The following is a 26,527-nucleotide window of genomic DNA, read 5'->3' as shown; positions in this document are numbered from 1 at the left end:
GGGAACCCCTCAGCTGCCTCCAGCTTGGGGTCCTCGTTGCTGAGATAAACAATGACTCTACCAAGCTGGTCAGCTGATTGCTCAGCTGCCGCCTTGATCATCCCTGTGTGCTGTTTCACGTGTAGCAAGATTGTGGCAACAAGTGGGAGGCCTACCTGGGGCTGCTGCAGGCCGAGCACACCGAGGGGAATGCCCTGGAAGCGCTGGGCCTGAAGCGCTACTGCTGCTGCCACATGCTGCTGGCCCACATGGGCCTGATCGAGAAGCTGCTCAATGCGTGCCCCTGGAGAAGTGACATGGACACAGCAGACAGCGTCCTGCCCACCGTTTGTCCCCCCTGGTGTGGGGACCTGGAAGCCATGCCTGCCCTCAGCCCCGTCCGTTGGCTTGCATCTCCCTCTCTGGAAAGAACCATCCAATAAAGGTTTTTGAGGACCACCTGGAGGTCCTATCGGTCAAAAAAAAAAAAAACAAACCCCAAAATAAAAAATGATGACTACCTTCTGTGTGGGGTTAGGGTGACACAGACAACGGGGACAACGTGGTGAGGTCCTGGTAGGTACTCAGCACTCCGGAATGCCCCCTGCAGCCTGATGGATTCCCTTCCACCTGGGCCCACCCGGTGTCTTCCCCACCTGGCCTGCTGGCGGAGTACCCTGTTCCCAGCCTCCTTCCTCACTGCCTAGGAGACCAGGCCTGAGCCTGGTGTCACCCCTCCCTCTTCCTCAGGCCCAGGCCCTCCTGACCTTGCCCCCTGACTCTGCTGTCCTACCCACACTTTGAATCTGGTGGGACTAGGTTTTTGAGGGCCCTCAATGAGCTCACAGCCAGAGGGGACGCCTGGTGGGCTTCAAGGGTTCCAGCAGGTCAGCACTGCGGGGATGACCCTCCCAGCCCTGGCAGCCTTGCCTGTGGCCTCGCTGCTGAGCTACCCGGCCTCCCAGACTTCCCTTGGCCCGTCCCACTTGGGCAGGTGCCTCTGCAGCTGAGCTCTGCCGTTTCCTGGCCCCTCCCCACAAAGACGACCCCCAGGCAGCCGGGCTTAACATTTAATGAGGCCGGCGCGGAGCGCAGGGCCGGTGGGTGGTCGGCTGGGGCAAAGCGCACGCTTGAGTCGGCCCCTGCGCGTTGAGGTTGGCCTGGCCGAGGTCGCTGTACCACCCGCCGGCGCCCGAGCGATCGCGGCTACAGCTGGCGAAGGTGTGCGCGCCGTCCACGCAGGGGCGCCGCTGTTGAGGTCGCGGTCCAGCGTGCTGAAGCCGCGGCCCTCCTGCTTGTCGCTGCGGCCCAAATCCGGGACCGCGTCCCCTGCGCGTGGGGCAGCGTGGGCAGAGACTCCTCTGGCGCTGCGCCCCCATGATGTTTCCCAGCCATGAGGGACCTCCAAGGGAGGTGCAATATCCTTGCCCAGAGAATGAAGGCTGGCAGGTGTGGGCTGGGAAGTTGGAGTCTCTGGGTCCCCTCCTTCCCTCTAGCCCCTTGCCTGGAAAACACGTCAGCAAAGCAGGGTGCCTGGGGGCGGGACGGGGAGGTTGCCCGAGAGCCCCCAGGCACTCACCTGCGGTGCCAAGCAAAGGCTGAGAATGAGCCTGTACAACTGGTCTCCCGTGTCCACGCAGAATTTGTCATAATGGGCCCACAGTGTTGTCCGTGTCCCGCAGGTCCACCATCAGCTTGGTGTGCAGGCCAGGCTGGGTGGTCAGGCCCGAGATGTGCGCCAGCCCTAACCAGTGGTCACCTGCAGGAGAGAGGCACCCAGGCTCAGGTCTGCACCTGCTGGCAGTCCCTTGCCGCCTCCTGCCACCCCTGCCCTGTGTTCTTGGTGGGGCTCAAGCTCTGGCCCCTAGGACAAGGCCTGGGATACCTGGCCGCTCATTCTCTGTTCCCCTCAGGCAGTACAGCCCTCCTCCCTCCCAAGTCTCTGAAGCTGTTTGTACTCCTGCCAGCACCTCTCAAAATCCAGCAGCCTCCCCTGTCCGCGACTGAATCACTGTCCAACCACTGTCATACACGTCACAGGAAACTTGGGGGCAGGGGCGGCACGTCACCTTCATCTGTGCTGGCAGTGCCTGGGCACATCATGCAGGCCTCCACTCCTGTCTAAAAGGAGAGAGGTGTCCACTCTCCCCTAAGCACTTTGTGTATTTGAAAAAATGAAACCTTTTTGTTTTTCTGCTTGTCACTATAATACGAACTTGCATTGTAATAAATTCCAATTCTCAGAAATAGGGTGCATATCAAAGTAACTCCCCAGGCCTCAGGCCAGTGGCCCACAATTCAATGCATATAATTTTGTACCTAACTTGTGTCCTAGGCGTCTTTGTTTGTTCCCTTAGAGGTGGACGTTTGAGTTTCCCCTCGCTCTTCCTGACTGTAGACAACCTCAGAGAACATGTCCCTACCAGGTGTGAGTGGGCTGAGGATGGCCTCTGGGAGGCAAGTGCCCGGCCTGGCCCTTGCCCTGCCAGCCTCGAACAGTAGTGTCTTGTTTCTGCCACAGCGGCATGCCAGCTGTCTCTGCAGCCCCCACGCTGCAGGCTGCTCACCTGGAAGCGGTGCTGGCTCCCTTGGCTGGACGGTGGACACACCCCTGGGGCCCCTCTGGTTCTCTACCCAGATCTGAGAGCAGCCCCTCCCTGTAAGAGACGTCCCAGGAGGTCAGTGCTCTCCAGGTGACCGGGACCAGAGCCCAAGAAGGGCCAGTGGACAGTCCAGCAGATGATAAATAAACTGTCGGCCAGCCACTGTCGCCTCACCTCAGGCCATACCCACTTCAGGCTTCATCTGTTCTGGAAGTGGCTGTCCCTTGGGCTCCAAGCATGTGCCAGCCCCCAGCCCTCTGCCAGGCCTTTGATTCCTTGGCTCCTCCTGCTGCCCCCAGGTACCCCCTCTCCCCCATGGGTCCAACGTGGATCTCACCTGCTGCCCTTGGAGTGTCTACCTGGGCTGTCCCGCCTTCTTGCCCAGCCCAGCTGGCCTCTCCTAACATGGGACTGGAAGGGACTTGTCCTCTGCCCTCCTCCCTAGACCACTGGGGGCAGGGACCCAGGCGGGTCCTCGCCAGGAGAGGCCTGCAGGGTGCAGACCTGTGGGTGCCTGCCGGCCCTCCCTCTCCCATGCATGTAGCCAGGCCTCAGGGTTCCAGCAGCGCCGCCTGGACCTGTGGAGAGGACCTCAGTCTCGGGAGGCTCAGGAGCCCCCTGCCCATTGCGAGCCATCAGTGCTGGCCCAGGGCAGAGGAGGCAGGAGAGTGCGGAAGACCCAGCATGAAGGGAGAGCTGGGCCTCCTGGGGCAGAGACGGTGAAGGGGCCCCCAGCCCCGCCAGCCTCCTGCTGCGCCCCTGGAACGGCCCACGCCCCACTCCAGGCTCGCTGTCGTCCTCCTGGGAAAACCTTAGCCACTGGTCCCCACAGTTTCGTCTAGATTGCTGGACTCGCCACCTCCTCCCCTCCCACATGCCAGGGTTGGGGGCTGAGCAGGGCGGGGACCGAGGGTGAGGGCGCGGGTGCGCCCAGCCTGGGCCCACGGCCTGGGGAGCCCTGCCCTTGCCACTGAGTCCCATCTGCACACGTCACCAAACAGGCTTCCAAAAGTAGGCTTTATTTCAGCTTCTTAGAGGCGCACACACGAGCGTGCGAACGACAGTCACGGTCCAGCCCGAGGCCCCCCAGCGCATGCTGTGGGCTTCACCGGGTTCAGGCAGACACCGAGTCAACACAAACACAATCAGATGTGAACCCTGGGCCCCAGACCGGGTGCAGAGGCTTCGTCGTAAACAGATGACCAGGAGACTGCGCACACAGGCGATGAATGGGTGGAAATGCTGTGTGGGGCCAGCTTGGTCCTGGGCCAACCAGTCCCAGCCCAAGGTGGGCTCACATGCACGGTGGAGGGCCCCGAGGACACTGGCCGTCCATCCACTGAGGGCGGGGCGACCCAAGGTGCCTCCACCGGACGCACCGGGAGCAGGTTCGATCCACCGCGGCCCAGGTGGGCGCATGCCCCAGAGGGCTGCAACCCCGGCCCCACTGCCAGGAGGCCGGCCTGGCTCCCTGCGGCCCAAGCCGACCCTCTCCACACGCTCGTCCTCTTGGAGCTGAGACTCTAAGACAAAGATGCTCTCTTTGCCCCAAGTGGAGTTAAGGCTTGTATTTCCTGACATTTGCTTCAGTTTGTTTTAAGTTAAAATTACCTGAGTAAAAAAGTTTCAGACATTTTTAAAAGCCAAAAACACAATCTCTGCAGACAGAGCTTTGCTGGCGCACATCCAGGGCCGCCAAGCTTGGCCAAGCCACCCTCTGCGGGGGGTGCCCCGAGGAGCCGCACCCAAAGGCTTTGTGGGGCCACCCTGCCCTTCCCAACATGCTGGCCCAGAACCCACCATGAGAAGCCCCTACTGGCGGAGAGAAGGCACAGTGAGGTGAGCGATGGCCGGCTGTGGCCCACACGTTCTACCTGGGGCCAGAGGGTGTGGGGGAGCCTCAGCCCCTCTCCCGCCAGGTCATCCTGCCGCCGTGACCTTCCTGAGGGCCCTGAGCAGAGGGGGCGGTGGGGGCTCTGGGAAGCCTGCGCTCAGACGATTAAATAATTCTTTATTCGGGTGGGTTGAGGGAGGGCAGGCGAGGCTAGGACTGGACCCCCATGGCAGGTGGCACCCAGGAGCCCCTTGGCTGTGACACCGGAGCAACTGTGGCGGTCCTCTCGGGTGTGGTGGCTCCCTCTGTCCTTCCTACTTGCGCGGCCAGACCTCGGACGCCTTCTGCAGGCAGTACTGGGCGGCGGGCAGAGACAGGACCAGGCTGGTGGCGCGGCGCCCCATCCAGTACAGGCCGTAGCCCAGGAGGCCCAAGAAGGCAGCCTTCAGGGCCAGGCGGGACGCTCTGCCGGAGACGGACGGCGGGGGCACGCTGGGGGAGGGAGGGTGGGCTGGGCCTGGTTCGGGGATGCGTGATCCCCAGCCCCCAGTCTGGGCACGGCTGCCAGCTCTGCGTGTGGGGGCGCGAGGAGTGGGTGGGTGGCACTCACGTCATGATCTCCTGGATGTTGAGGTCAGTGGTCCAGTTCTTCTCGATGCCGGGGACGTGGCCCATGCCCACGACACCCACCACCACGGAGGGGACGCACTTCCTGGGCTCGGCTGTAGGGGGAGCAACCCTTCAGTGACTGCCCGTCCCACCCATCCCCAGAGGCCCGCCCGGCAGCCGGGCCTCACCATCGGAGGCGCGCGGCAGCTCCAGGCGGCGGGCGGCCTGCCTCAGCATGTAGGTCAGGTAGACGTCGCGCTCAGAGACGATGGTGCGGTGCAGGTCCGGAAACTCGCCGATCATCTCTGCCATCATCTGCTCCAGCAGGTCCTTCTGCTTACACCGCTCCACATCATCCTTGCTGGGGGCAGAGGGGCACTGCCAGCCCGTGGGGACGCAGCGGCCAGCAGGACACTGGTGCTGTTGGCCCCGGGCAGGGGCGGGGGCACCTTCTATCTGGGATCAGGGCAGAAGGAAGGGGCGGGGAGGTTCAGCCCAAGAAAAAGAGGGACGCCTGTCAGGAGGCTGAGTGGTCCTACCTGATCGGGTCCGACAGGAAACACAGGCCCCAGGCCAGCTTGACCTTCTGCCAGAAGGAGAGTGCGGCGATGGCCCTCTTGAAGGTGACAGGGATGGGCCGATCGCCCAGGTGGAACTTGCAGAAAGGCACCTTGCTGGCCTGGGCAGAGGCTGGTGTCGGTTGGGGAGCCTTGAGCCCCAGGGGCAGCTCCCGAGGGTGGAGCCCCCTCCCCGGCCGGGCCCAGGCCCACCTCCTTGAAAGCCTCCCTGAACTCGCCGCCAGGGGCCATGCCCAGCTGCTCAGTGATGTGGGCTGACACCTTCAGCAGAAGCATCTGCATGAGTCCAGACATGACCCCGTTCTGCAGGGAGAGCGGGCCTGAGTCAGCCAGCAGCACGGTGCCCAGTGCCCACAGCCAGGGGCTAGTGAGGGCCGTGCCGACGTCCAGCAGGGCCTTGCAGTGGGCGCCCACACACTGTGGATACGCAGAGGCCTTTTGAACAAACTTCCCAGAGCTGGGCCACCTTGGGGCCACACCATCTTGGACCAGCTGCCTGGCCTCTGCCCCATGGATGCCCCTTCCCCTCTCACCCCTCCAGCCCAGACTCCCACCCCATCTGCCCACATCCTCCTCAGGGCACCTGTCACTGTGAGTGGACTCGGGTCCTGTACCCAGGGAGATGCCGTGGGGGTGACAGCTCTGGGCAGGAGGCCTTGCCACATGATCCCGAGACCCCCACCCCCACCCCCACCCCTAGTGACCTGTTCAGCACACCCGGGGTCCTCGGGGCCCCTGGTCAGCTCCTGCCTTGGGGTAGGGGGTCATCCATTCTCTCTCCCGGGTCTGAAAACTGCCCCTGTCCCACAAGCCAGGGGGAACGGCCCTTGACCAGACAGAGCCCAGGGAGCGGGATGCCTCTGTACCGCTGGGAAGGCGAGGCCTGCCCCAGGCCCTGTGCCCAGGGGGCTGTGCGGCTGCCAGGTGGGCAGAGCCCGGCACGCCCCAGGCCCCCACAGGCCCAGCCTGGCGTAGCCGGCTGGGAGGGCCGCACCTGCCTCACGGCCTGCTGCAGCTTCTCCAGGCTGAGCTCCTTGGCCTCCCGCAGCAGCGTGCGCTCGTCCATCTTCAGCATGGACACACGGTACTGGCAGAGCTCCACCACCACCACGTCGGGCTGCACCTCCCGGATGGTCTGCGAGGGACATGCCGGCTCCCCACGGCCCTGCGGGCAGGGCCCACGCCACACCCAGAGGCCCCCACCCCCTGGGCGGCCCTGCCACCAACTCAGCTGCTGCTGCAACAACTCAGGGCTTCAGGCAACTATCAGCGGAAATGACTAAGCAGGTTTGCTCGTCCCCAGGGAGGAGAACACCCAAGGCTGTCAGGGCCTGGCCTGAGGTCAGATGGGCGTGGCAGCCTCACCTTCACCACGTCCTTCTTGCTGTCATCGCTGAAGTGGGCCGTGCCCACCACGTACACCCTGCTCCCATCCTCGGCCACCAGCTCGGTCACCGTACGCGGCAGGCTGGGCCGCGCGCGCCTCCTCTTCAGCTTCATCTCCAGGAGCAGCTTGAAGGCGTCCACGTCAGCTGCAGGGACAGCGAGGCCCAGCTCGGGGACGCCCGCCGCCGAGCAGCCGGGGCTCCCTGGGCACTGGGTGGGGCCGTGCTGCCCTGTGGAACCTGGACACGCAGGGGGTCCCTCCTGGCCCCTCCCTGAGGAAAGGGGCCTGGGCCTTGGCAAGCTCTGCCCCCGAGGAGGCACCCAGGCTGCTGGGGGCCCTGGGGGGCTCTGAAGGACTGAGCCTCAGGACCACTTGTGCTCAAGAGCCCCCTCCCCTACACCCCAGGGCAGGCCAGGGGCCCCTCGTTCACCACAAACTCGGGAGGGCACCCAGTCTGAGCCCCAGCTGGCTGGGAAGCTGCCGCCCCTCCCGCCCAGCACAGTGACCTCAGGGAGCACGCACACAGGTTCTGGGGCTCTCCAGGAAGCACCCTGGGCACCACCTCCGAACCCCCTGATGTCACGACGGGTTCTGGGTCAGCCTGCAGAAAGAAGGGGAACACTGTAGCTGGGATGACCGCCCTCTCCGGGGTCAGCCCGGGATTTGCCTGGTGGCTCTTCCAATGCCTGGAACTCCTGGGACCCATCTGCCACGTGCCCCGGGACTAAAGGCCTCCCCACGTCGACCACCTGACATGCGGCCCACTCTCAAGGTGCCCGGCCTGGTCCCCTGGGCTGGCCCAGGAGCACCGCAGGCAAGAATGTGGAGCTCTTCTATGCACAGAAGCCAGTGACCCCAGGAAGGCCATGGTGGGGGGGAACCCCATGCTTGCAGGCAGCTGGCGCAGCCCTGAGCCCACAGACACCCCAGACCCAGTGCTCCGGCCCAGGCCCCTGACCTCGCGGGGTGGCTGGTCCTCCTGCTCGTCCATAGCTGGGCGGCAGCTCCTGACACCAATGAGTGAAGCCTGAGGAGACACAGGAACAGTGTCCTCACCTGGAGCCCAGGGTCACAACAGGGGTCAGTGTGCCATGGGGAGCTGGATGCCCTGAATGAACCCTGGGCAGGACTTCGGCCCATCAGGCCCCTGGTCAGTCTGGGGCCGCTGAAGCGCAGGCTCCCCAGGCCCGGGCACAGCAGGTGGGAGACCCTGGCCACGAGCCCTTCGAGCCCTGCAGAGCGGGGGCTGACTGCAGGACATGGAGACACCCAAGGGCAGGATGTGCTGCCCGACCTCCAGCTTGCCCAGCGGAGAAGCCCTCAGGCCGCTAGCCAGACCTGGACGTCTCCTTTTTGAATTTGGAGCAAAATACAATTTACAGAATTCCCTCAAGAGAGCAAGCCGAGTGGGAAAAGGGAATCTGCACGCTGGGCCGGCGTGGAAGTCCCCGGCGGGCGTTGTCCCGGGCTGGGGCCTCTGCCCCGCGTTCTGGAGTCACGTGCCGTGATGACACGTGTCAGCAGACTCGGGGAGCAGAGGAGGGGCTAGGGGAGGCACCTTGGGGGCTGAGACTCCTGGTTTGAGAAAAAAGATGCCAACTGGAAGAAGCTGAGTTAGAAACTGAGACTGTCTGGGCAGGTGCCACCTTGGAGAAAAGCCTGGAGCGGAGCGGGGGCGGGGGCAGGGTGTGGGCTGGGGCCTGGAGCCCCCAGGCTGTCCTCGTCAGAGAGAGAAAACCGCCCAAGATGGGCCATCGAGACTTCCAGAGCTACTGGGGCCTGGGGTTCGGCTGGGGCCATGTTAGGACACTGGGCTCTGGACGTCACTAGATCCCCAGATGCCGTGGGAAGTTCAAGCCAGAGTCTGACAGGGCCTCTGCTTCCACCTCTGGGGCCACCTATGAGTGTCGAGCCGGGGTCCTGCCACCAAAGAACAGGGTGCCTGGCACACGTGGGCACCAGGAGAGGCTCAGCCACAGCGGCCAAGGAGCTGCTTAAAACGACGAGCTCGCTCAGACATTGCAACAGGGAGCGATTCTAGTTTGTTTTGAGTTGCGGCAGGGCATTGTGGTTTTGCTTCAGAGTCTGTGCTCCGTGGGCAGCAGCTGGGGCCCTAAGAGCCTCGCCGGCCCTGCCGGCCCCACACAGGCCACAGAGCACGCCCAGGGCTCGCATCAGTCTCGCTGGGCTGCACGCTTTCGCAACTTCCGTTACAAAGAGGAAAAGCAAATAATAAAATAAGCAAAAAGCTACGTCAGGTTCCTCCCTGCTTTGTACCCTGTGACCCTAAGCCTTACCCCAATCTGGGCTCTGTTCCAAACTGATGCCCAGTACCCACTGCTCCTCTCTGAGCTCCCGTTTCCTGTCTACAGCTGGGAGGACCTGTCGGGCAGGTGGCTCAGAGCAGGGGCAGCTCCCTGCCACATAACCAAATGCCCAGACACACCAACGCGCCCGGGAGCTGACCTAGAAGGGGGCAGCCCATCCCAAGGATGGCTGGGCCTCTGGAAGAAAGGAGGTCAGGGAAGGGTCAGGAAGAGAAACTGGCTTAAGGCCAAAGGAAGTAACGGGGCCCCATGGGGGGGGGGGTTCCAGCTGGCCCAGAAGGGTGGCACTCAGAGCCCACGGGCCTCTGCAGGGGGCAGGGGAGCGGCCCTGGGGTCTGAGCACTCCTGGCTCCCGGGCCCGAGCCTGAAACAGGCCTCTGGCTGACCCAGTGGGTGGCAGCTCACCTGGCCTCACCAGGGCCTCCTCCTTCCCTCTGCACAAATGGAAGCATGCAGTGACACAGGGCACACCCGACACAGAAACAGGAAGCCGCGTCTGCAGGCGGGCTGGGCTGCCCGCCTCAGGCCCCGCACTGGCCCAGACGGACCACCTCAGCCGCCTCGCACAAGGCTGCCCAGGTGCTAGAAAACTGCCCCAGGAAACATCCATGCTGTCTTGGGAGCCTTGTGTGACAGTCAGCAAGAGTGAGGCCACCGTGGCCTCCGTCTCCCTCCCACCAGTGTGGTGTCCCCAGTTCTGGGCCAGTCCCCCACCCTCTGGGCACTGCCTGGCTAGACGCCCCGCTACCAGCCAGGAGGAAGCCTGTGCCCACGGAGAGGGGGCAGACAAGCCTTGAGCCCCGAGATGGCTGGGCCACCAACTGTGGCACAAGGACCCAGGTCCCCTAGGAGCCCCAGTGAGGGCACGTGGCCTGGGAAGGGGCAGGCAGGAAGGCCACCGAGGCCCCTTCCATGCCAAGAATCCATGATTCTGAGCAGCGTCTCTTTCTGACATTGTCACAGCCATGTACACCCCCTGTTCTGGTCCCCTCAACCTCAGCCTGGCCCCGCCATACCCTTGCAGGATGTAATTTCAGTGGGTTCTCAATCCCTCCTCCCTGCACCCTGCTCACCTTGAAGCATCTGCAAATATTTACAGCGGGGATCCGAGCCTCTCTTAGCTGCCTGGAAGGGACCAAAGGCCCCACCCCGACAGCACCTGGGACCCAGTGCCCGCAGGTCCGCTTTCTGGCCACAAAATCTCTGGACGATGGTCCCAGCAGCTCACCACACCGCCACATGCTGCAGGGAGCACAGACCCCAAGCTAACACCCTGCAGCAACGCCCCCTCCTACATCCAGCCCCACCAGCAGCACAGCTCCAGGGAGCCAGGCGCCAGGCCATGCTGCGGCCACCGACGCTCAGACCCTGTGGAGCTCAGCACAAAACAGGACGACGGTCTTGCCAGGCCCAGGGGCCCCTCCCTCTCCTCAACCAGCTGTCACCACTGAGCCAAACTGTCCCCAGAGCATGACCTTAGGAGCACTGGGCACACCGGTGGGAGCTGCCTCCTGAGTGTGGCTGCCGGAGCCCAGTCCTTCTGGCCAAGAGGCCAGCTGGTTGGCCAGCTGCCATCAACCGTGCTGCGGGTACGGCCACAGGCTTGGCCAGATCTCAGTCCACCACTGAGTGCTGTGTGGCCCTGGGCAGGCTGCTGTAACCTGCTGGGGCTCTCAGCTCCTGCCTCCAGGGCCGAGGGGTGAGAGCAGCCGCCCAGCAGGCCCACAGCACGCCACACTCCGGGGTCACTCCAGCCCAAGGCCTCTAGACCTCTTTGGGCTTCCCATTTCCAGGGTGGTGGGCCCACAGGGCATGGTAAGAACCGGCAGCCTGGTCCCAGGACTCTGTGTGGAGGGACGCTGCTATGATGTGGCCCCGCAGATGACAGAAGTGGTGCCCACATGCTCCCAGGAAAACAGACACCAAATCTGAGGGACTCCCCGACATCCCTGAGAGGACCCACCTCAGCAGGTTCAGCAGAGAATGCACCTGCTCACGGGGCAGGGGGAGCCCCACTGGCGCTAGGGATCCCCCAGGAACACATTCCTCACTGGGTGAGGAATTAGCACAGAACACGATTTGCTGGGGGCCCGGCACAGGGCAGACCTGAGCACACCAGACAGTCACAGTGCGAGTGGCCAGAGGCTCCCGCCCGCCCAGCCCAGGCAGCTGTCCCCTCTCCTGGTCCCACTGCTGTGGTCTGAATTGTGACTCCACTCAATTCACTTTCTGGAGTTCTGGCCCCAGCGTAATGAACTTAAGAGGTGGGGTCTCTGGGATTTGATTAAGGGTAGATGAGGTCCTGAGAGGGCCCCACAGTGGGACTGGAGCCCCAGTGGGAAGAGACACAGGAGAAGTGGCTATGTGAGGACACAGCAAGGAGCCAGCTGTCTGCAACCCAGGAAGAAAGACCCCTTCCCAGCAACCACAGCAGCCAGCACCGTGATCTCGAACTCCCCACCTCCAGACTGAGAAAGCAGTCTGTTAATGTTTAAGCGCCCGTCGATGGTATTTTGTCACGGCCCCAGAGCAGACTGAGACAGCCGTTTTCTTCCCCTCACCCCTCTTAAAAATTAGGAAGCCAGAAACTGCCTTCAAGACCCCACCGTGGCTCTCCACTGCTGGCCAAGAGCTGACCAGCACCAGATGGAGTTTCCAGAAAACCCCCATTTCCCAACTAACCCACTACGTCTGCTCAGAAATCCAAGGGTCCTAAACTGGACCACAGGCTGCAGAAGGAAATGACTAACTGAGAGGCAGCAGAGTGTAGCCCAAAGCCCTGACTCCCACCCCACTCCCACTTCTGAAGCCTGGGGTCTGAGCGCTCCCGGCTCCCGGCCCGAGCCTGAAACAGGAGAACCTCCTGGGTCTGATGGGCGCTGTTCTATGGAGGTGGGGCAAAGGTCAGAACTGGGGTAGAGGGCACATGCCAACTCACACCTGAGCTGGAGGTCCACATGACTCCTGTCCAGCACACCTGGCCGACCCTCCTGGAACCTGGGCACTGCCTGGTGCCAGGTCCCCACACTGACCACCACTGCAGGGCACAGTGGAGGGGCCTGCCTGCCCACCATGCTGGGCTGTCTCCTGGCAGCTTTGCCGGGCAGCCTCAGACACCACAGCATCACGGCCATCCTGCAAGGCTGACCGGGGCCCCAAGGTCAGGGCTCCCTCCCAGTCACACAACAAGGGGGGCAGCAGCGGCAAAAGGGACAGAGGACCAAGGAGAGCGGAGCCTAGACCGGAGCACAGTGAGCTGGTGGCCTGTATATATCCTTCTCCAGGGGCTCCCGGAAAGGCAGAAGTCCACCTGGAAACCCCCAATTTCCTGATAAAGGTGTCCTGATGTCCCAAGCCAGCCCAGGACTTCTGAGGAGTTCCCGTTGTCTCCCATGTGCCTTGGCTTCCCCTCCCGGGACAGTTTTCACCAAGGCACATACGTGAACTTTGTGGTACTTTGTGGCATGCAAGGTATGTCTCAATAAAGCTGTTCGCACAAACAAGGGGCCAACAGAGCCTCGAAGTTCCGTCTACTCTGCCCATATGGCAGCCTCATTCGCTCGGCCTGAAGGGCGGAGGCCTCCAGCACGCGGAAGAGCCCAGGGTCTCCTGCGGCCGCCGCCTGGGGAGGTGGGGACCCCGCGCCTCACCCTCGACCCCAACTCCTGGCCCCCGGCCCCCGACTTCGGCCTCTAGTCCCCGCCTCCAAGGCCCCGCCCCCGGGCTGCACCACCGAGAGCTCCAGCCCTTGCGACCCTCGCCGTCGACCCCGACCCAGCGCGCGCTCCTCGGAGGCCGGGGCTTCCCCTTCCGGCCCGCGACCCCACGCTGGGGGCTGGCTGGGCCCGGCCCGGAGAGCGGTGGCCCCCGACCTCGATCTGACCCTGACCCGCTGGAGACCCCGCGCGCCGCCCCCCCGCCCCAAGCCCGTGCCGCGCGGCGTACCGAGGCTGGGCGGCGTTCCTCAGCCGGCCTCCATGCGGCTCGTCGCCCCACCGGACGGGGCGGACCGGGGCCGCGGGGCGGGGCGGCCGGACGGGCCGGGGCTGGGAGGCCGGGCGGCGCGCGGCATGCCGGGAAGCGTAGTTCAGCGCGCCGTCTGCCTTCTCTTGAAGTGCGCCCAGTACGCGCCCAAGGACTACAGTTCCCAGGGGGATGCGCGCGAGCGGCCGCGGACTCCACTTCCCAGGAGGCCGCGCGTGAGAAGCCCCGCCCCGCCTAGTATCCAGCGCCTCGATCCGAGGACTCAGGCGGTAGCTATGGGACGCGGGTTCGAGTCCCAGGCCTGCCAACCAAGTGGAGGGTGGTTGCGAAACGCACTAAAATTCCCTGGCCGCAGCTCTCAGTCTGTAAAAGGGGGTTGCCGTTCATACAGCATCTGCGGGATGGCTTTACGTACTATGATACAAAACTGTCAATCCTGCCCGAAAGGGACAGCGATAGTGCAAGGCGGGGAGCAGAATTTGGGTCGCGGATTGCACCAGTGCGGGCGCTCCGACCACCCGTTGGTCTAGCGGCTGGAGTTCGCGGGGGCGATGGGGCGGCCAAGCCCCGGGGGATGTCCGGCCCTTGCCTAGTCTGGGCCTGCGGGGCCAGCCCACTAGCGGTCAGATCTCGGTGCCGGGCCTCCCCTCGGGTTCCAGGAAGGGGGTGCCTGGCTCAGCCCTGGTGATCCGTGCAGGTCCCAGACTCCCCCAAGTTCTGAGTCCGGGAGTGGCCCTCGTGCGGGGAAGGCACCTGGCCAGCCGGCTGGGCTCAAGGCTGACGCTTATGTGCGTCGCTTCTGGTCCACTGCCGGGTCTAGCCCTCTCTGTCCAGTTCCCGTTATTCATTTCCTTAGTGCCAGCGCAGATCACTTCTGCCCTCCTGACCTCTTGGCGGTTCACACAGGAGAGCTGTCGTCCACTCTAGGCTCTTGCCCTGGGCTAGAGCCAGTCTGGTTGAGACGCCCATGCTGAGCTGGTGTGGGCACGGAGAGAGGCCTGGGTGCCCGACCTGGCTGTCTGGGGTAGGGTGCCAGGTTCTCCCAGAGCCCCTCCTTGTGGGAGAGGGGCAGCAACCCCCTGGCCCTGTCCAGGGCTGGACGGTGTATCAAAAGAACACTGAGCACATGGTGTGGCCCCTGCACTCACTGGGCAGGCGGCGTCCCCTGGCGCCTGCAGAAAGAAGCCTGCTTCTGTGGAACCTGGACCTGCGGCCTTCTGTTCTCCAGCAAACAAGGGCGAGGAGTCAGTTTACAAACCAAGGGCTAGATGCTTACTGCAAGGAACAGGCCTCTGCATGAGACCGGGTCTGAAATGTCCTGCCAGGCCTTGGCTCAGGGGACAGGCCTGGGCAGAGCCATCCTGCCAAAGACACAGCCCGGGGTTCAGGGGCTGGCGCGGCCCAGCCCCACCTGGACCTCTGTGCGTTTGGAAGTTTGGAAGTTCTGTGGCCAGCAGCACTCGGAAGTCACCACAGTGCCGGGCAGCACACACCCCTCTGCAGGGCTCTGGGACTGTCTCCACTCTGAGCAGAGCCACCGTGCCAGCATGAGCAGAGGAGGGAAGGCCGGGCTGGACTCCAGCTCCGCTCGGAGTGGCAGAGGGGCCGTGGAAATGCCTGAGGTCAGCACAACTTGGGGTCCCCGGGTGGGCACGGCCACCCTGCCCACAGGGTCCCCTTGGCCCCGTGCCTGGCTCACCATCACAGCAGGGCTGGTTGCGAGGGACCGAGAGGAGCGCTGCAAGCCCCGGTCAGCTCCCTTGGGGCCTGTGGGGTCCCTTCCCCGTGCACGTGGAAATGGGGAGCGCCAGCCCAAGGGGCAGTGGCCACGTGACCTGAGATGCTGGTCCCAGGAGAGTGTCCTGACTCTGCTGAGGATGGGTTCTTCCTGGGGACCAGGTGTACTAATCGTCCCATTTTGCCGTCTGGGTCTGTGCTGACCCTGGAAAGACCGCCCCTCCCAAAGCCAGCCAATTCCTAGAGACAACAAGTAACTTCACACACCAACCAGCCATCCAGACCCCAGCCTGCCCCCCCTCCACAGGGTACTGTATGTCGTTGGGGCTACCCTCCACGGGCCCTAATCGCCCAGGCCAGGCACCCCACAGCTAGGTGCAGCCCACCGAGATTATTCTGGCTAGCCGGGCCCAAGCCTGCACACCCAGCCTTGCATTTCTTCCTGAGAAACCACAGGAAAGGCTCCTGCCCACGTGTCCCTTCTCCCTTCCTCCCGACCACCCTGGTGCCTCCCTGCATGGCCCCCGTGGTATGGCGGCCTCGCCTCTCGGGAGCCGTTGATAAACTATCTTTATAATGGCTGTCATCTCCTTATCTCTTGGCCTCACCGTACTTGAGTGATGATAAAAGACCAACTTTTAAAGCACAAGTTAGGGTGCAGGCCGTCCCCCTTGCTGGGAAGCCCTACCTGCCCAGCTTGCGGCTGCCCCAGGCGGGGCCTGCAGTGGGGCCTCAAGGAGGCCAAGCCAGTCAGGCCTCCACGTGGTGCAGCAGGTGGTCCCGCACTGATCTGGGCCTGCACCCCACCTGCTCTAGCCCCCAAGGGTTTCTGGCCTAGCTGCCCCAGGTCCCCGTCCCCAGGAGCCTCTCTTCAGACCCTTGGGGTCTCCTTCCATGGCCTGCGGGGTGTGTGACTCCTTGGTGCATCCACGGACCAGCCTCATCTCCACCTGCATCCTGACCTGGTAAGGAAGGCCCCCCCTACTCTTGACCCTGGTGACGTGAGCACCATCAGACCACATTCAGGGCGTCTCTTCGGAGAGCCTTCCTGAGTCCTGCTAGCTCTTGCTGTTCCCCCAAGGGCACCTGGCAGCCCCGTCCCACCACATCTGATGGAGATGTCGGCTTCCGGGGGGGATGCATTCCTCTCCACTGAGGCTGTGTCCATTCCCCTGGGGCCCAGGAGGCCACAACGTCAGCTGCAAGTGGCAGCCGTGTGCCCTTGTTCTGCCGTGGATGCAGCCCTCCCCAGATGTGCAGCTTGGGCGGGGCCCTGGATGCAGGAGGCTCCAGCAGGATGGACCACTCAGGACTCAGGGGTATCAGAATAGTATTTATTGATATGCTCGGTGCTACCTTGTTAATACTGTCACGTTGTCGCGTGGCTGAGGTAATAGGGATAGACCCGCCCAGCGCCGGCCCTGGGCTCCCACAGAGCGCCGTGGACCCTCGGGCTGGGGGCTGGTGGCTTGGAGGGGACGTAGTTATTGCATTGGATTCCTTCCCTCATGGGCACGCTGGCGCCCACTCCCGGCCTCAACCCTGTGCCCACTCGCACACACACTCGCACGCTTACCCAGTCACGCACACGGCCGCTGGCACGCCCGCGCGCTCGCACTCACGCACACTCACACAGGCCATCCTTTGGGATGCATCCTGAGCCTCCTGATAGTAAGCACACTCACTAGTTACAGTAATCGTAGTGAAGTACAGGGGTGTCGGGAACAAGGAGAAAGTGCATGTTGATCTCTGACTGGATGGCGGACCCCAGCCCCTCCCATGAAGGGGTCCTGGTGTCTGCAGAGGGCAAGCCCCAGAGGTGCCGCCAGCCCCAGCCCCTCCTGAGTCATCCTGCCACCGCCCTGCCCCTCGCGGGCCAGCATGCCCACCCCAGGCAAGACAAAATCAACTAAAAAAATAAATTCTTCATCTTGCAGCCGAGCGCCTGATGCAAGGGAGAGGGTGGCTCCAGGCCTTTCTGGCTGGGGGCTCCACTGGGGTCACGGCCAGCCCCTGGCCCAGCCAGCGCCCCAAGGATGCCATCTAGGGGGCCGGGTGGGAGAGGTGCTGAGCCCCATGGCATGCGGACAGGAGGTCGGGGGGTGTGGGCAGTGCTGGGTGAAGCTGAGGCCGTGTATGTGCGGGGCCAGCTGGGGTCAGTGGCACACCGCGATCATGCAGAGGGGCATGGAAGGCCTGGGCAGCCCCGTCCCCTCAGAACTCCACGGTACTCACTACTGTCCTTGGCTCGTCGAATGTGGCGATGAGGATCTGCTGTGGGGGAGGGATGGTGATGAGGCCGCCCACGTCCGGAGGTGCTCGTGGGGCCCCGTCCTCCTCCTCCCGGGCCTCGTATAGGGTGCTGATGTGCAGCAGCGGGTGGGTGGCGTTGCGGCTCAGAATGGCCAGAGGGTCAGCCTTACTCAGGCTGGCTGGGGACAGCGGGGCCGTGGCGGGGGCTGCAGGGGGCGAGCAGACGTGAAAAGGGCCCCCCGAGGGAAGTGCGGCCAGGGCTGGCTCTGCTGGGAACAGGATTTCCTTCTCCGGCAAGGGCGCGTCTGCAAACAGCCCAGAGCACAGAGCCTGTGCAGGCCTCCCTCTCTACCCCGCCTTCCGGTCCCCTCCCCTCACCTGGGCGGCTGGGACTCAGCGGCCTGGCTGGGTGGACTCGCCCAGGAGCAGCAGCGCCCATTTCCAGAACCTTCTCAACGTTACCACCTTACTGTGTCCCCGCCAGCCCGCGGCCCAGCCTTCATCCCGTCTGTTTCACAGGGCCCTCCAGGGTCCCGCCTGCCCGTCCCTGCTTCCATCCAGCTGGCTCAGTCCTTAACGTCTTTCAAACAGCTCCCAGGTGCAAGCCGTCTGGGGAGCATTGTTGGGGTCGTCCTCCCTTCCCTGCGGCCTCCAGGGGCCGCCCTCCGCTCCAGCCCCGCCCACCCGGCTCCGCCCCGCCCTCGGCCCGCCCTTACCTGCGGTGGGTGCTGAGGTCAGGCCCAGCGCGCACTCCTCCGCCTGGGACAGGAAGCCGCCGTCCTGGCTCCGGGAGGCGGGCAGCGCGGCGGGTACGGCCTCGGGCTTCGCCTTCTTGGTGCCCAGGACGTAAGGGTGCACGTCCAGGGAGAAGTGGCGGGCGTGCTTCTTGTCTGGGGCGGGCCCCGCGTCGCCCCCGCCGCCCTTGTAGTGGTGCGCGGCGCGCGCGCCCGCGTCCAGCAGCGGCGCGATCAGCGTGTCCGTGGCCGTCTTGCGGCGTACGGGCTTGGGCTTCTCCGCCTTGCTGTTCTCCACGCGCATGATGGCCAGCGGCTCCTTGAAGGGCTGGGGCAGCGGGTTGCTGGAGGGGATCCACTTCATCTTCTTGCGGGGCCGCTTGACCACCGGCGGCTCGGCGGCGCCGTCGGGCTCGGCGGGGTTGGCACTGGGGTCCACGGTCTGCACGCCCGCGTCGCGCACGGTGGGCGTGGCGTCGTGGTTGGACTGGGCGAGAGCGGCCAGCAGCTGCCGCACCACGTTGTCGTACATAAGGTCGCTCTCGTTGGTGATGAAGTCCAGCCGGTTGAGCGACTTGATGTGGTCGCGGTTCTCGTTGCAGAACATGGCCAGGATGTTGATGTCGCAGAACTGCGAGCGGCGCCACTGCCGGCGCGTCTTGATGCCCACCTTGTGCAGCTTGTCGAAGATGAAGTTGCTCTTGCGGAAGATGAAGAGGTGGATGAGGTTGACGAGGATGATGAGGTTCATGGAGCAGAGCAGCACGATGTCCACGCCCGCCACGATGCGCTGCAGCTGCACGGACGGCAGCTTGCAGCTGACGCGCACCGCCGGGCCCCCGCCTCCCGGGGCTGCGCCCAGCGCGCAGGTGAACTCGTTCTGCTTCTGGGTGGCGTAGTAGGTGCACAGGTAAGAGATGGGCGCCACGCTGAGCAGCAGGATGAGCAGGTGCCGCGCTAGGTAGAGCTTGGCTAGAAAGTTGCTGCGGCCGCGGCGCTCCAGGTACTTCTCGAACAGGTTCTGCTCAGGGCTCTTCTCCTTCTCTGCGTTCTCGATGATCTCGCGCCGCTCGCGCTCCGTGATGCCGGGCCCCTTGGACTGGATCTGCTTCTCGATCTTGGGCGCGCGGCCCTCGGCCGCCCGATGGTAGCAGTTGTCGATCTCCTGAAGCAGGAAGTTGAGCTCTGAGGTGAGGCGCGTGGATGCCAGGAACTCCCAGCCCAGCGCGGGCACGTACATGATGGCCGCGAAGGCCAGCAGCGAGTAGGGCAGCAGCTTGTGCTCAAACAGCGACGGCCACAGGCTGGCGTCCACACCCGGCAGCGCGTCCCGCAGCTCCGTCCAGCAGTAGCCGCGGGCGTACAGCGCCTGGTCCCGGGTGAAGTTGTGCGGTGTGTAGCAGTAAATGGGCTCCTCTAGGGGCAGAGAGGAGAGGGGGCTGGGGCCGGGGCATCAGGCCCCTCCCTTCTGCCCCGCCCTGAGCCCCCTCCAGCACAGCAGCCTGCACAGGGTCTGCTGTCCGGGTAACAAACCCTCCAGCTCCAGGTGGCTTTCCTTCACTGTCTCAGCCAAGGAGACATGAGAGATCTCACCCTGGCTCCCCTCTCGCCCTGTACATGCCGTTATCAGCTATGGCACAGGCAGAGGTGGGTTGAGGGTGGAGGGTGCAGTCATGCCTACCCCAGCCCTGGGGACCAACCTGCCCTTGGAACCTCAGGCCCCTCTCCAAATGCCGTAAAGTCTCCGGGTACACACCGCGAAACTGAGTCCCAAAGCGGACAGGACAAGCCACACCACTCATCCAGGGTCCCTCCTCCATCAACACAGCTGGACTAGCCCCTGGCCTGGCACTGCCCCGGGCTCCATCCTTAGGAGTGCAGGTGTCCTAGACAGGTCCTACCTGGCCAGAGACAGTTCTGGTGAAAATAACCAAAGGAAAACAAACGTGGCTCTGGCAGACCTTGAGAGGGGAGGCGAGTCTCCCCAGGACCCGCACTGTCCTAGGAAGGGCAGGCCTGGGGGCCCTGGGCTCCAACAGGAAGCCTTTACCGGTGGGACTGCAGTGTCTGCCACTGAGACAGTGCCGGGGGCATGCTCTCTCCAACTGCAGGAAAGACGGTCATCACGGAACTGCTTTCCCTCCCAGATGAGGACATGTGAGGCACCGGGCCCCACGATGGGTCTCATGTTTGAACACTTCCGGGGGGGAGAGCTTCACAGGCTCCAGCCATCCTTAGTGCAGGATGTTCACGGCCCCTCAAGGCTGGGCCACGCCGCTGTCTGGCCAGACTCCAGCCCCTCTCACTATGGACAGGGGGCACGTGACCTCCTGGCAGCCAAGAGCCCTGGGCCCCCAGCCCAACGACACCGTCCCACTGACAAGAGGTCATCCCCCCCGCCCCACCCACATGCTGTGGCCCTAGCCTGGACTCTGTCTCATCCCAAAGAAGGCCCCCAGGTCTGCTCAGTCTCCCTCGGCCCCAGCTTAAGCCTCTCACATCCAAGACTTGACACGAGGAAGCAGCAGGGACTCCCATGCCTGTCTGTGCAGGCCCCACCCCCACCACAAGGCCTGCTCCACTCTGAGCCTGGCCTTTGAGGCTGGGAGAGGCAGACAGTCACTGCTGTACCTCGCAGGGGCCGAGGGGGCTAGGGACGGCGGCTGGCTACATATCTGGCCAGAGACCTCACAAGTGCCTGCGGCCCTGGCATTGGGAGGTCGCCTGGCCTCTTACCCGTGCAGACCCCACAGCACTGCCACCAGCACAACAGCCCCACACCTGGGCGTTCCAGGTGGCATGGTCCCACAGCTATGGCAGCTGGCCCTCGGACTCCACCTAGAGGGCACTGGGGAGTCCCGGAGGGCTTAGGGGCAGAAGTGGGTGGGCAGGGTAGCTTGGTTCAGACACAGTTGGGGGTGGTCAAGGGGATCTATGAGGAAGCTGCTGCCATGGGCACAGAGATGGGGGCTTGGCCACGGATGGGCAGGTCACGAAGAGCCGGTACCCACAGCTCAAGGTCCCTGACGAGGACACAGACTTGGGACCGAGTGGTGAGCTGGGCTCAGAGAAACATGGAAGAGGGACATGACTGAACCCTTGTGGTTGAGAAGATGGCATTTTATTCACTTACTTTTGTCCCCACAGCCGACCCCAGGGCAGACGCTCTCCACTAGGGGAAAAGGACAGGGCGGTGGGATGCCCGCCCTGGAGGACCACTGGACCACGAGCGCAGGCCCCAGCTCTGGGGCGTGGGGGGCCTGTACCCCATGCTGCAGGCACAGAGGAGCAGGGCCCCCACGGGCTCCCCGTATCCTCTCACGTCTGCCGCCTCTGTGTCTGCTGGCAGGGGAGGAGGGACGAGCCCTGGCTCAGGAGAGGCCCAGCCCTGGGACCCCGTGGGCACATCTCTGGGGTCTCTGTCCTTCCTCCATCTGCCTACGCCTGCAAAGCAGACGGCACCCCGACAGCCCGGCAGAGCCGGCACCCGTCCTGCCTGCAGGCGCTCAGGGTGCACACGGCAGGAGAAGCTGTGGCTGCGTGTCCCGGCTCACGCTTCAGGGGCCTGCGCGCTGGGCCTGGCTCTGGGTGGGGCCAACCGCTGAGCCAAGGGGACCCCAGTGCAGGGTGCTCCAACACAGTGGTGACAGCACAGATGTCTGATGGGGACATGCAGACCTGGCCAACTTGCCGAGGGCACCTCTCCTGAGAGGCTGGCACTGTGGGGCTCCAGACCTGGGGCCCCTGGAAACCCCACCACTGAGTGCACAGGGCCAACGACGGCATCGCGGGGAAAGCGGGAAGAGCCGGGCCAGGGCAGCCTCAGGAAGGACCAGTCTGCGCTACTCCCATCAGGCCTGGCCCGGCCCTCCACAGCAGCGGCCCCACCCCCTCTGAGTTGGCTCCCCGACCCGCACATCCCGAGGACCCTTCCAGACGTGGAGCTGCCTGCGCCATCCTGCCCACACCAGCCCCTGTTCCACGTGGTGGGGGCAGCCGCCTCTTAGGCCCCCTGCTCAGCCGAGGCTGCTCCTCGGGCTGGCAGAACCCTGCCTCAGGCACCCCTAGAGTTGGCTCCTGGCCCCCCTCTTCTCCTCCCAGCCCCCCGCCCCGGGCGAGGTCCAGACCCTTCCCAGACCCCACAAGGCTGCTTTGGCCAGCTTCCCAACCCTGCAACTAGGTAGCTCTCCACAGAGACTGGGGTTAGCTTAGGGTTCTTGCTGGTAGATGATGGTTCTAGATTATCTGGGTGGGCCTGATGTGAGCACAGGGGTTCTTCTAAGAGGGAGGCAGGAAGGTGAGAATGAGAGTGAGCATGAGGATGGAACAGGGGACAGAGAGAAGAGAAGATGTGTTCAGTGGCCCTGGAGGTGGAGGAGGGGCTGGGGAAGGGGCAGCTCTCAAAGCTGGGACAGGCAAGGAGCTGGCTTCTCACTGGAGCCTCCACAGCCAGCTACACCCACACCTTGACTCGCTTCAGACTTCTGAGCTGCTTAGCCGTAAATGATAAATTCCTGCTACTTTGAGCCACTAAGTTTGTGGTCATTTGTTAGAGCGAGTTAGAAGTTAGAGTTAGAAGGGAGAGGAGACCCTCAGAGGCCACCAAAGGGGGGGGGTCCTGGGCTGCCCCAGGGTCGGGGGGCCGTCTCAGCTCTTCCTGAGCTGGCTAGGTGGGGAGGGGGCTCACTTCTCAAAGACCCACCCTGGAGACTGGGTCCCCAGGAACCCACTGGCACAGGGACCCGCAGCTCACCAGTCCTCAGCGGGCAAAGTGCTCGCTGCCTCTCCCGAGCTGGGGTGAGCACACCTCGGGGACCCTTCATGACCGTAGGGCACCCACTGCAGGCAGGCCTCCGAGACACTGCAGGGCCGGTCCAGACCGCCACAAAGAAGCAAGTAGCACAATAAAGCGAGTCACACAAACTTTCGGTTTCCCAGTGCAAACAGAAATTACTCTTACACTAGACCACGTCTACATACTGTGTGCAAGCCTTAAAAACCAATACATAATTTGATTAAAAGATATTTTATTGCTAAAAGATACCAACCATTCTCTGAGCCTTCAGCAAGTAGTAATCTTTTTGCAATAGTCAGGTCAGAGATCACTGATCACAGCTCACTGTAACAAGTGCAGTAATAATGAAAAAGTTTGAAATATTGTGAGAATATTGTGAGAACTGAGCAAACGCTGTTGGAAAGATGGCACCAGTAGACTTGTTCAATGCCGGGCGGTCACAGACCTCCCATTTGTGAGAAACGCAGGGCCTGAAGCGCGGTAAAACGAGGTCTGCCTGTATTCGGCCATCTTAGGAAAAAGCAACTGTTGGTCCTCTCGGCCCAGGGCCCACACACTGTCCACAGAACCCGGTCATCCTTCAGCTCTCCTCTGTCCCCTGTTACTGGCCAGGAGCCACCAGGGTCTTCCCGCCATTGGCCACCATCCAGCCTGGGGCCATGCCCAGGCCCTGGTGTTCAGGGAGGACCCAGGCTAGAACGCCAGTGCCACCTGGCTGGCCCCTCACCACAACCTGGCCGGCCAGCTGCTGCGAGCCCAGGTCTCCAACGGGCAGAAGGGGTGGACTTTGTCCTGCGCACTGGGGGTGAGTGCTGGGACCCCTCCATCCAAGCTGGGCTCCCAGGGGATGGGCATGGACCCTTCCGGCAGGGGCAGAACACACGCGGGACCCCATTCTTGGGCTCTGACCCTCGAAGGCAGCTGCTGACACCGGGCCTAGGGGCCAGGGCCGGTGTGCCCCTGTTGGAGGGGAGGCAGGTTGAGGCCCTCCCGTGCCCCTTGAGGGGCAGAGCTTCTGACCTTGCTGCCCCCTTGCAGCTCTGCCACCTCTTAGGGATCCCCACCTGTAGGCTGGGCCACCCCGGAAGTCCACCCTGTGGACATGTGGCTCCCATCTGCAAGTCCCCCACTGCCCTCGTGTCTGGAGAGGAGACCCTGGGACTTCCGAGTTCTGTGAGAGGCATTTGAGGCTAAGGAGCGCCAGGTAGAGGGACTCGGCTTCAGGAGAGCAAGAGGCACTCCCACAAACTGCGGGAATCAGGAGTGAGTGCAGTTGCAGGACATCAGCAAGTTAAGGACTCGTGAAGCTGCTGCTCCCCCTCTTTGCTCTGTGACCTGGAACAAGATTTCCTCGCCCCAGGAAACGGCGACATCTGTGCACACCTGGACTTACACCCGGGCCCCCGTGGAGTGTGCTACCCGGCGTGTCCTGGCCCCAGCAAAGGGACAAGGAGCCTGTCCACCCCAGGTCTGGCACCCCCAGGTCATAGGGACCCTAAAATGTGAGTCCTTTGTGAAAGACTCAGTGCAGGATGCGAGAACGTCTGCTCGATTGTCCATCTGTCCGCACCTCTCCCTCCTTGAGGGGCTCTCTCTGCCCCTGGCTGGCGCCCCTGGCCTCAAGCACGGCTGTGGAGGGACCTCCCTAGACACCTGGGCTCTGAGACCCCTTGGGTGGGGGGGTTTCCTGTCCCCACGCCCCGACCCGTGGGGAGTGCGGTGGCACCCGGGAGTGCCCTCCCTTTCCTCCATGTCCCCAGGAATCACTGGCTGGCTCACCACCTTCTGTCCACCTTCCTGCCTCACCTGGGGTCACTCCTCGTTAGGAGGCCCTCCAGGTGCCCCCACGATGCACAAAATCTAATCAGGACCGTGTATGTTGACGTAAGGCTTCCATGTCGCATAACGTCCACTCTGTTCTGGTCACTGCCCTTGTCCAGTTCCCTCTTCTACCTGCATAAGCCCTCACAGGCTCCGGGCCTCCTGCTCAGCCCACCACTGCCTGATGCTCCTCCAGGCCCTGCCTGGCCTCACAGGCATCTGCCCACCACGTTCCCAGGCTCCCTGGCAACCCCAGTAGCCGACCAGAATCTGACCACTTCTTTCTCAGGGGTCTTCACCCCATGTCCAGCCCCAGGACGTGGCCCAGCAGCATGGGTGTCCTCATCCTCTGTAACGTCCTCTCCTGGTCCCCACTGGCCACTCCTTCCCTCAGACCCTGCTCACTCCCCCTCCTGGTCCCCTCTTCTTCCCTAGCCAAAGTCTCATTTTCTCCTGGGACCACCAGGTCCAAGGCAGTCCCCCCAGCCCCCTGCTCACGGTGAGCGAATGGAAGGTGAAATCAGTAAATCGGAGGAGAGGCGTCTGGGAGGCAGCCGCGGCGACCCATGCAGGGACAGGGTGGGGGCAGGTGGAGTGCGGAGGGTCTGCGGGGAGACCCGGGCACCGCCCTCACTCGCAGGCTCCAGCGGGGTGGCCCGCGGCCGGCTGCAGCTGCGAGGGTGTTGGAGAGAGCACGCGCCCCTCCCGCCGTGCCCCCGGCCTCACCTGCGAAGTTCTTGGTGAAGACCAGGGTGACCAGCAGGATGGGGACGAGCACGGTGCCGATGGTGACCACGCGGTCGAACGGCAGCTCCAGCTTGAGCTGCAACAGCAGCGCGGCCAGCGCGCCCGCCTTGTCGTCCTGCGCGCCCGGCAGGATCAGCTCGCGCAGCTTCTCGCCGGCCAGCAGCGCCGTCGCCATGTCCGCGGACTGCTCCAGGAGGTGGTGCATGGGGGGCGCGGGGGGCGCGGGGCCCGCGGCGGCGGTGGGGGGGCGCTCCGCCGCCGCCCCGCGGGCAGGGGTCGGGCCGCCCGGGGGCGTTTGGGGGGCGCTTGGGGCCGCCGCCCCCGCCTCGGCTGCAGCCCCGGCGCGGCCCAGGCGTGTCCTTCCGGCGGGGGCGGCGGCGGGACCCCCGCCCCGAGCGGCGGGCGGCGGCTGCTGTCCCGCCGCGGGGAGGGGGCTGTTTACCTGCGGCAACTCGCGCCGTGGCTCCGCCCCCCCCCTCCCCGCACGCAGATGCGGCGCCGACGATGACTTTGCAAAAAATATTTAAATTAAATAAAATGAATGAACAATGACTGGTCCCTCCACGTCCTCAGGGTGGGGAGGCGGGGGTGGCTGAGCCGGGGGCTACCCTCGCCCTGGGCGCGGGGGCGGCCGCACGCGGTGGAGACCGCCTAGGACCTGCGGCGTCCCGGGCCCCCCTCTTCCAGGCGCGTGGTCCCAGAGCCGCCCCGGGAGAGGGGTTTCCTCGCCCGCTTCCCGCAGTCGCTCTCTGCTCCCTACCAAAGCCTGGCCGCCACTGTGGGCGCCGAGGCCCCCGCCCGCCCGGTGTCGCGGACTGGCACCCCTCCCTGGGGCAGCGGGCAGGCGGACACTGCGGGGCGTCTCCTCAGCGCCCCTCCAGGGCGGCCATGGGGCCCTGGCGTCTAGCCCCCTGACCCACCGCCGGGGCCCCCGCATCACCTCCACGCGGCCCTCTTCCTCTCCAGCCCTGCACCTCCTCCCCATCACCCCATTGCTTTGCCTCGGTCAACAGCCTTCTCCGGAGGCCCGTGCCAGCTCCGGGGGCAATCTCTGGGGTCCCGTGCTTCTGGCCTGGCTCCCTGCCACCTTCCTGACCTTTACCTCCTGCATTCCGACCCCCAGTGCCCAACGGTCCCAG

General features: G+C 64.1%; 2 protein-coding genes across 6 annotated transcripts; both read right to left on the bottom strand.

Moving 5' to 3' along the window:
* Positions 1-3,585: 3,585 nt before the first annotated feature.
* Positions 3,586-13,346, bottom strand: TRABD (TraB domain containing). Of its 5 annotated transcripts, none has more exons than XM_072973760.1 (11): positions 13,263-13,339; positions 10,391-10,559; positions 7,949-8,017; positions 7,513-7,591; positions 6,969-7,135; positions 6,598-6,738; positions 5,796-5,906; positions 5,565-5,704; positions 5,214-5,386; positions 5,027-5,138; positions 3,586-4,772 (listed from the first exon to the last, which is right to left on the bottom strand). In XM_072973760.1, the coding sequence occupies exons 2-11, from the start codon at positions 10,556-10,558 to the stop codon at positions 4,574-4,576; spliced, it is 1,359 nt and encodes a 452-aa protein (XP_072829861.1). In that variant the 5' UTR covers position 10,559; positions 13,263-13,339; the 3' UTR covers positions 3,586-4,573. The 5 variants fall into 5 exon arrangements, with proteins under 5 accessions (XP_072829861.1, XP_072829865.1, XP_072829864.1 ...); XM_072973761.1 differs by having other exon boundaries at positions 4,574-4,908; XM_072973762.1 differs by having other exon boundaries at positions 4,574-4,881.
* Positions 13,347-16,358: 3,012 nt separating this feature from the next.
* PANX2 (pannexin 2) lies at positions 16,359-25,593 on the bottom strand. Its single transcript, XM_072973759.1, has 3 exons — positions 25,368-25,593; positions 18,008-19,441; positions 16,359-17,596 (listed from the first exon to the last, which is right to left on the bottom strand). The coding sequence occupies exons 1-3, from the start codon at positions 25,591-25,593 to the stop codon at positions 17,253-17,255; spliced, it is 2,004 nt and encodes a 667-aa protein (XP_072829860.1). The 3' UTR covers positions 16,359-17,252.
* Positions 25,594-26,527: the final 934 nt, after the last annotated feature.

The sequence above is a fragment of the Vicugna pacos genome, chromosome 12 (genome assembly GCF_048564905.1).
Source record: "Vicugna pacos chromosome 12, VicPac4, whole genome shotgun sequence".
Taxonomy (NCBI): Eukaryota; Metazoa; Chordata; class Mammalia; order Artiodactyla; family Camelidae; genus Vicugna; species Vicugna pacos.
Note: the sequence above shows the minus strand (reverse complement) of the source record. Positions and strands in the feature narration are given on the sequence as shown.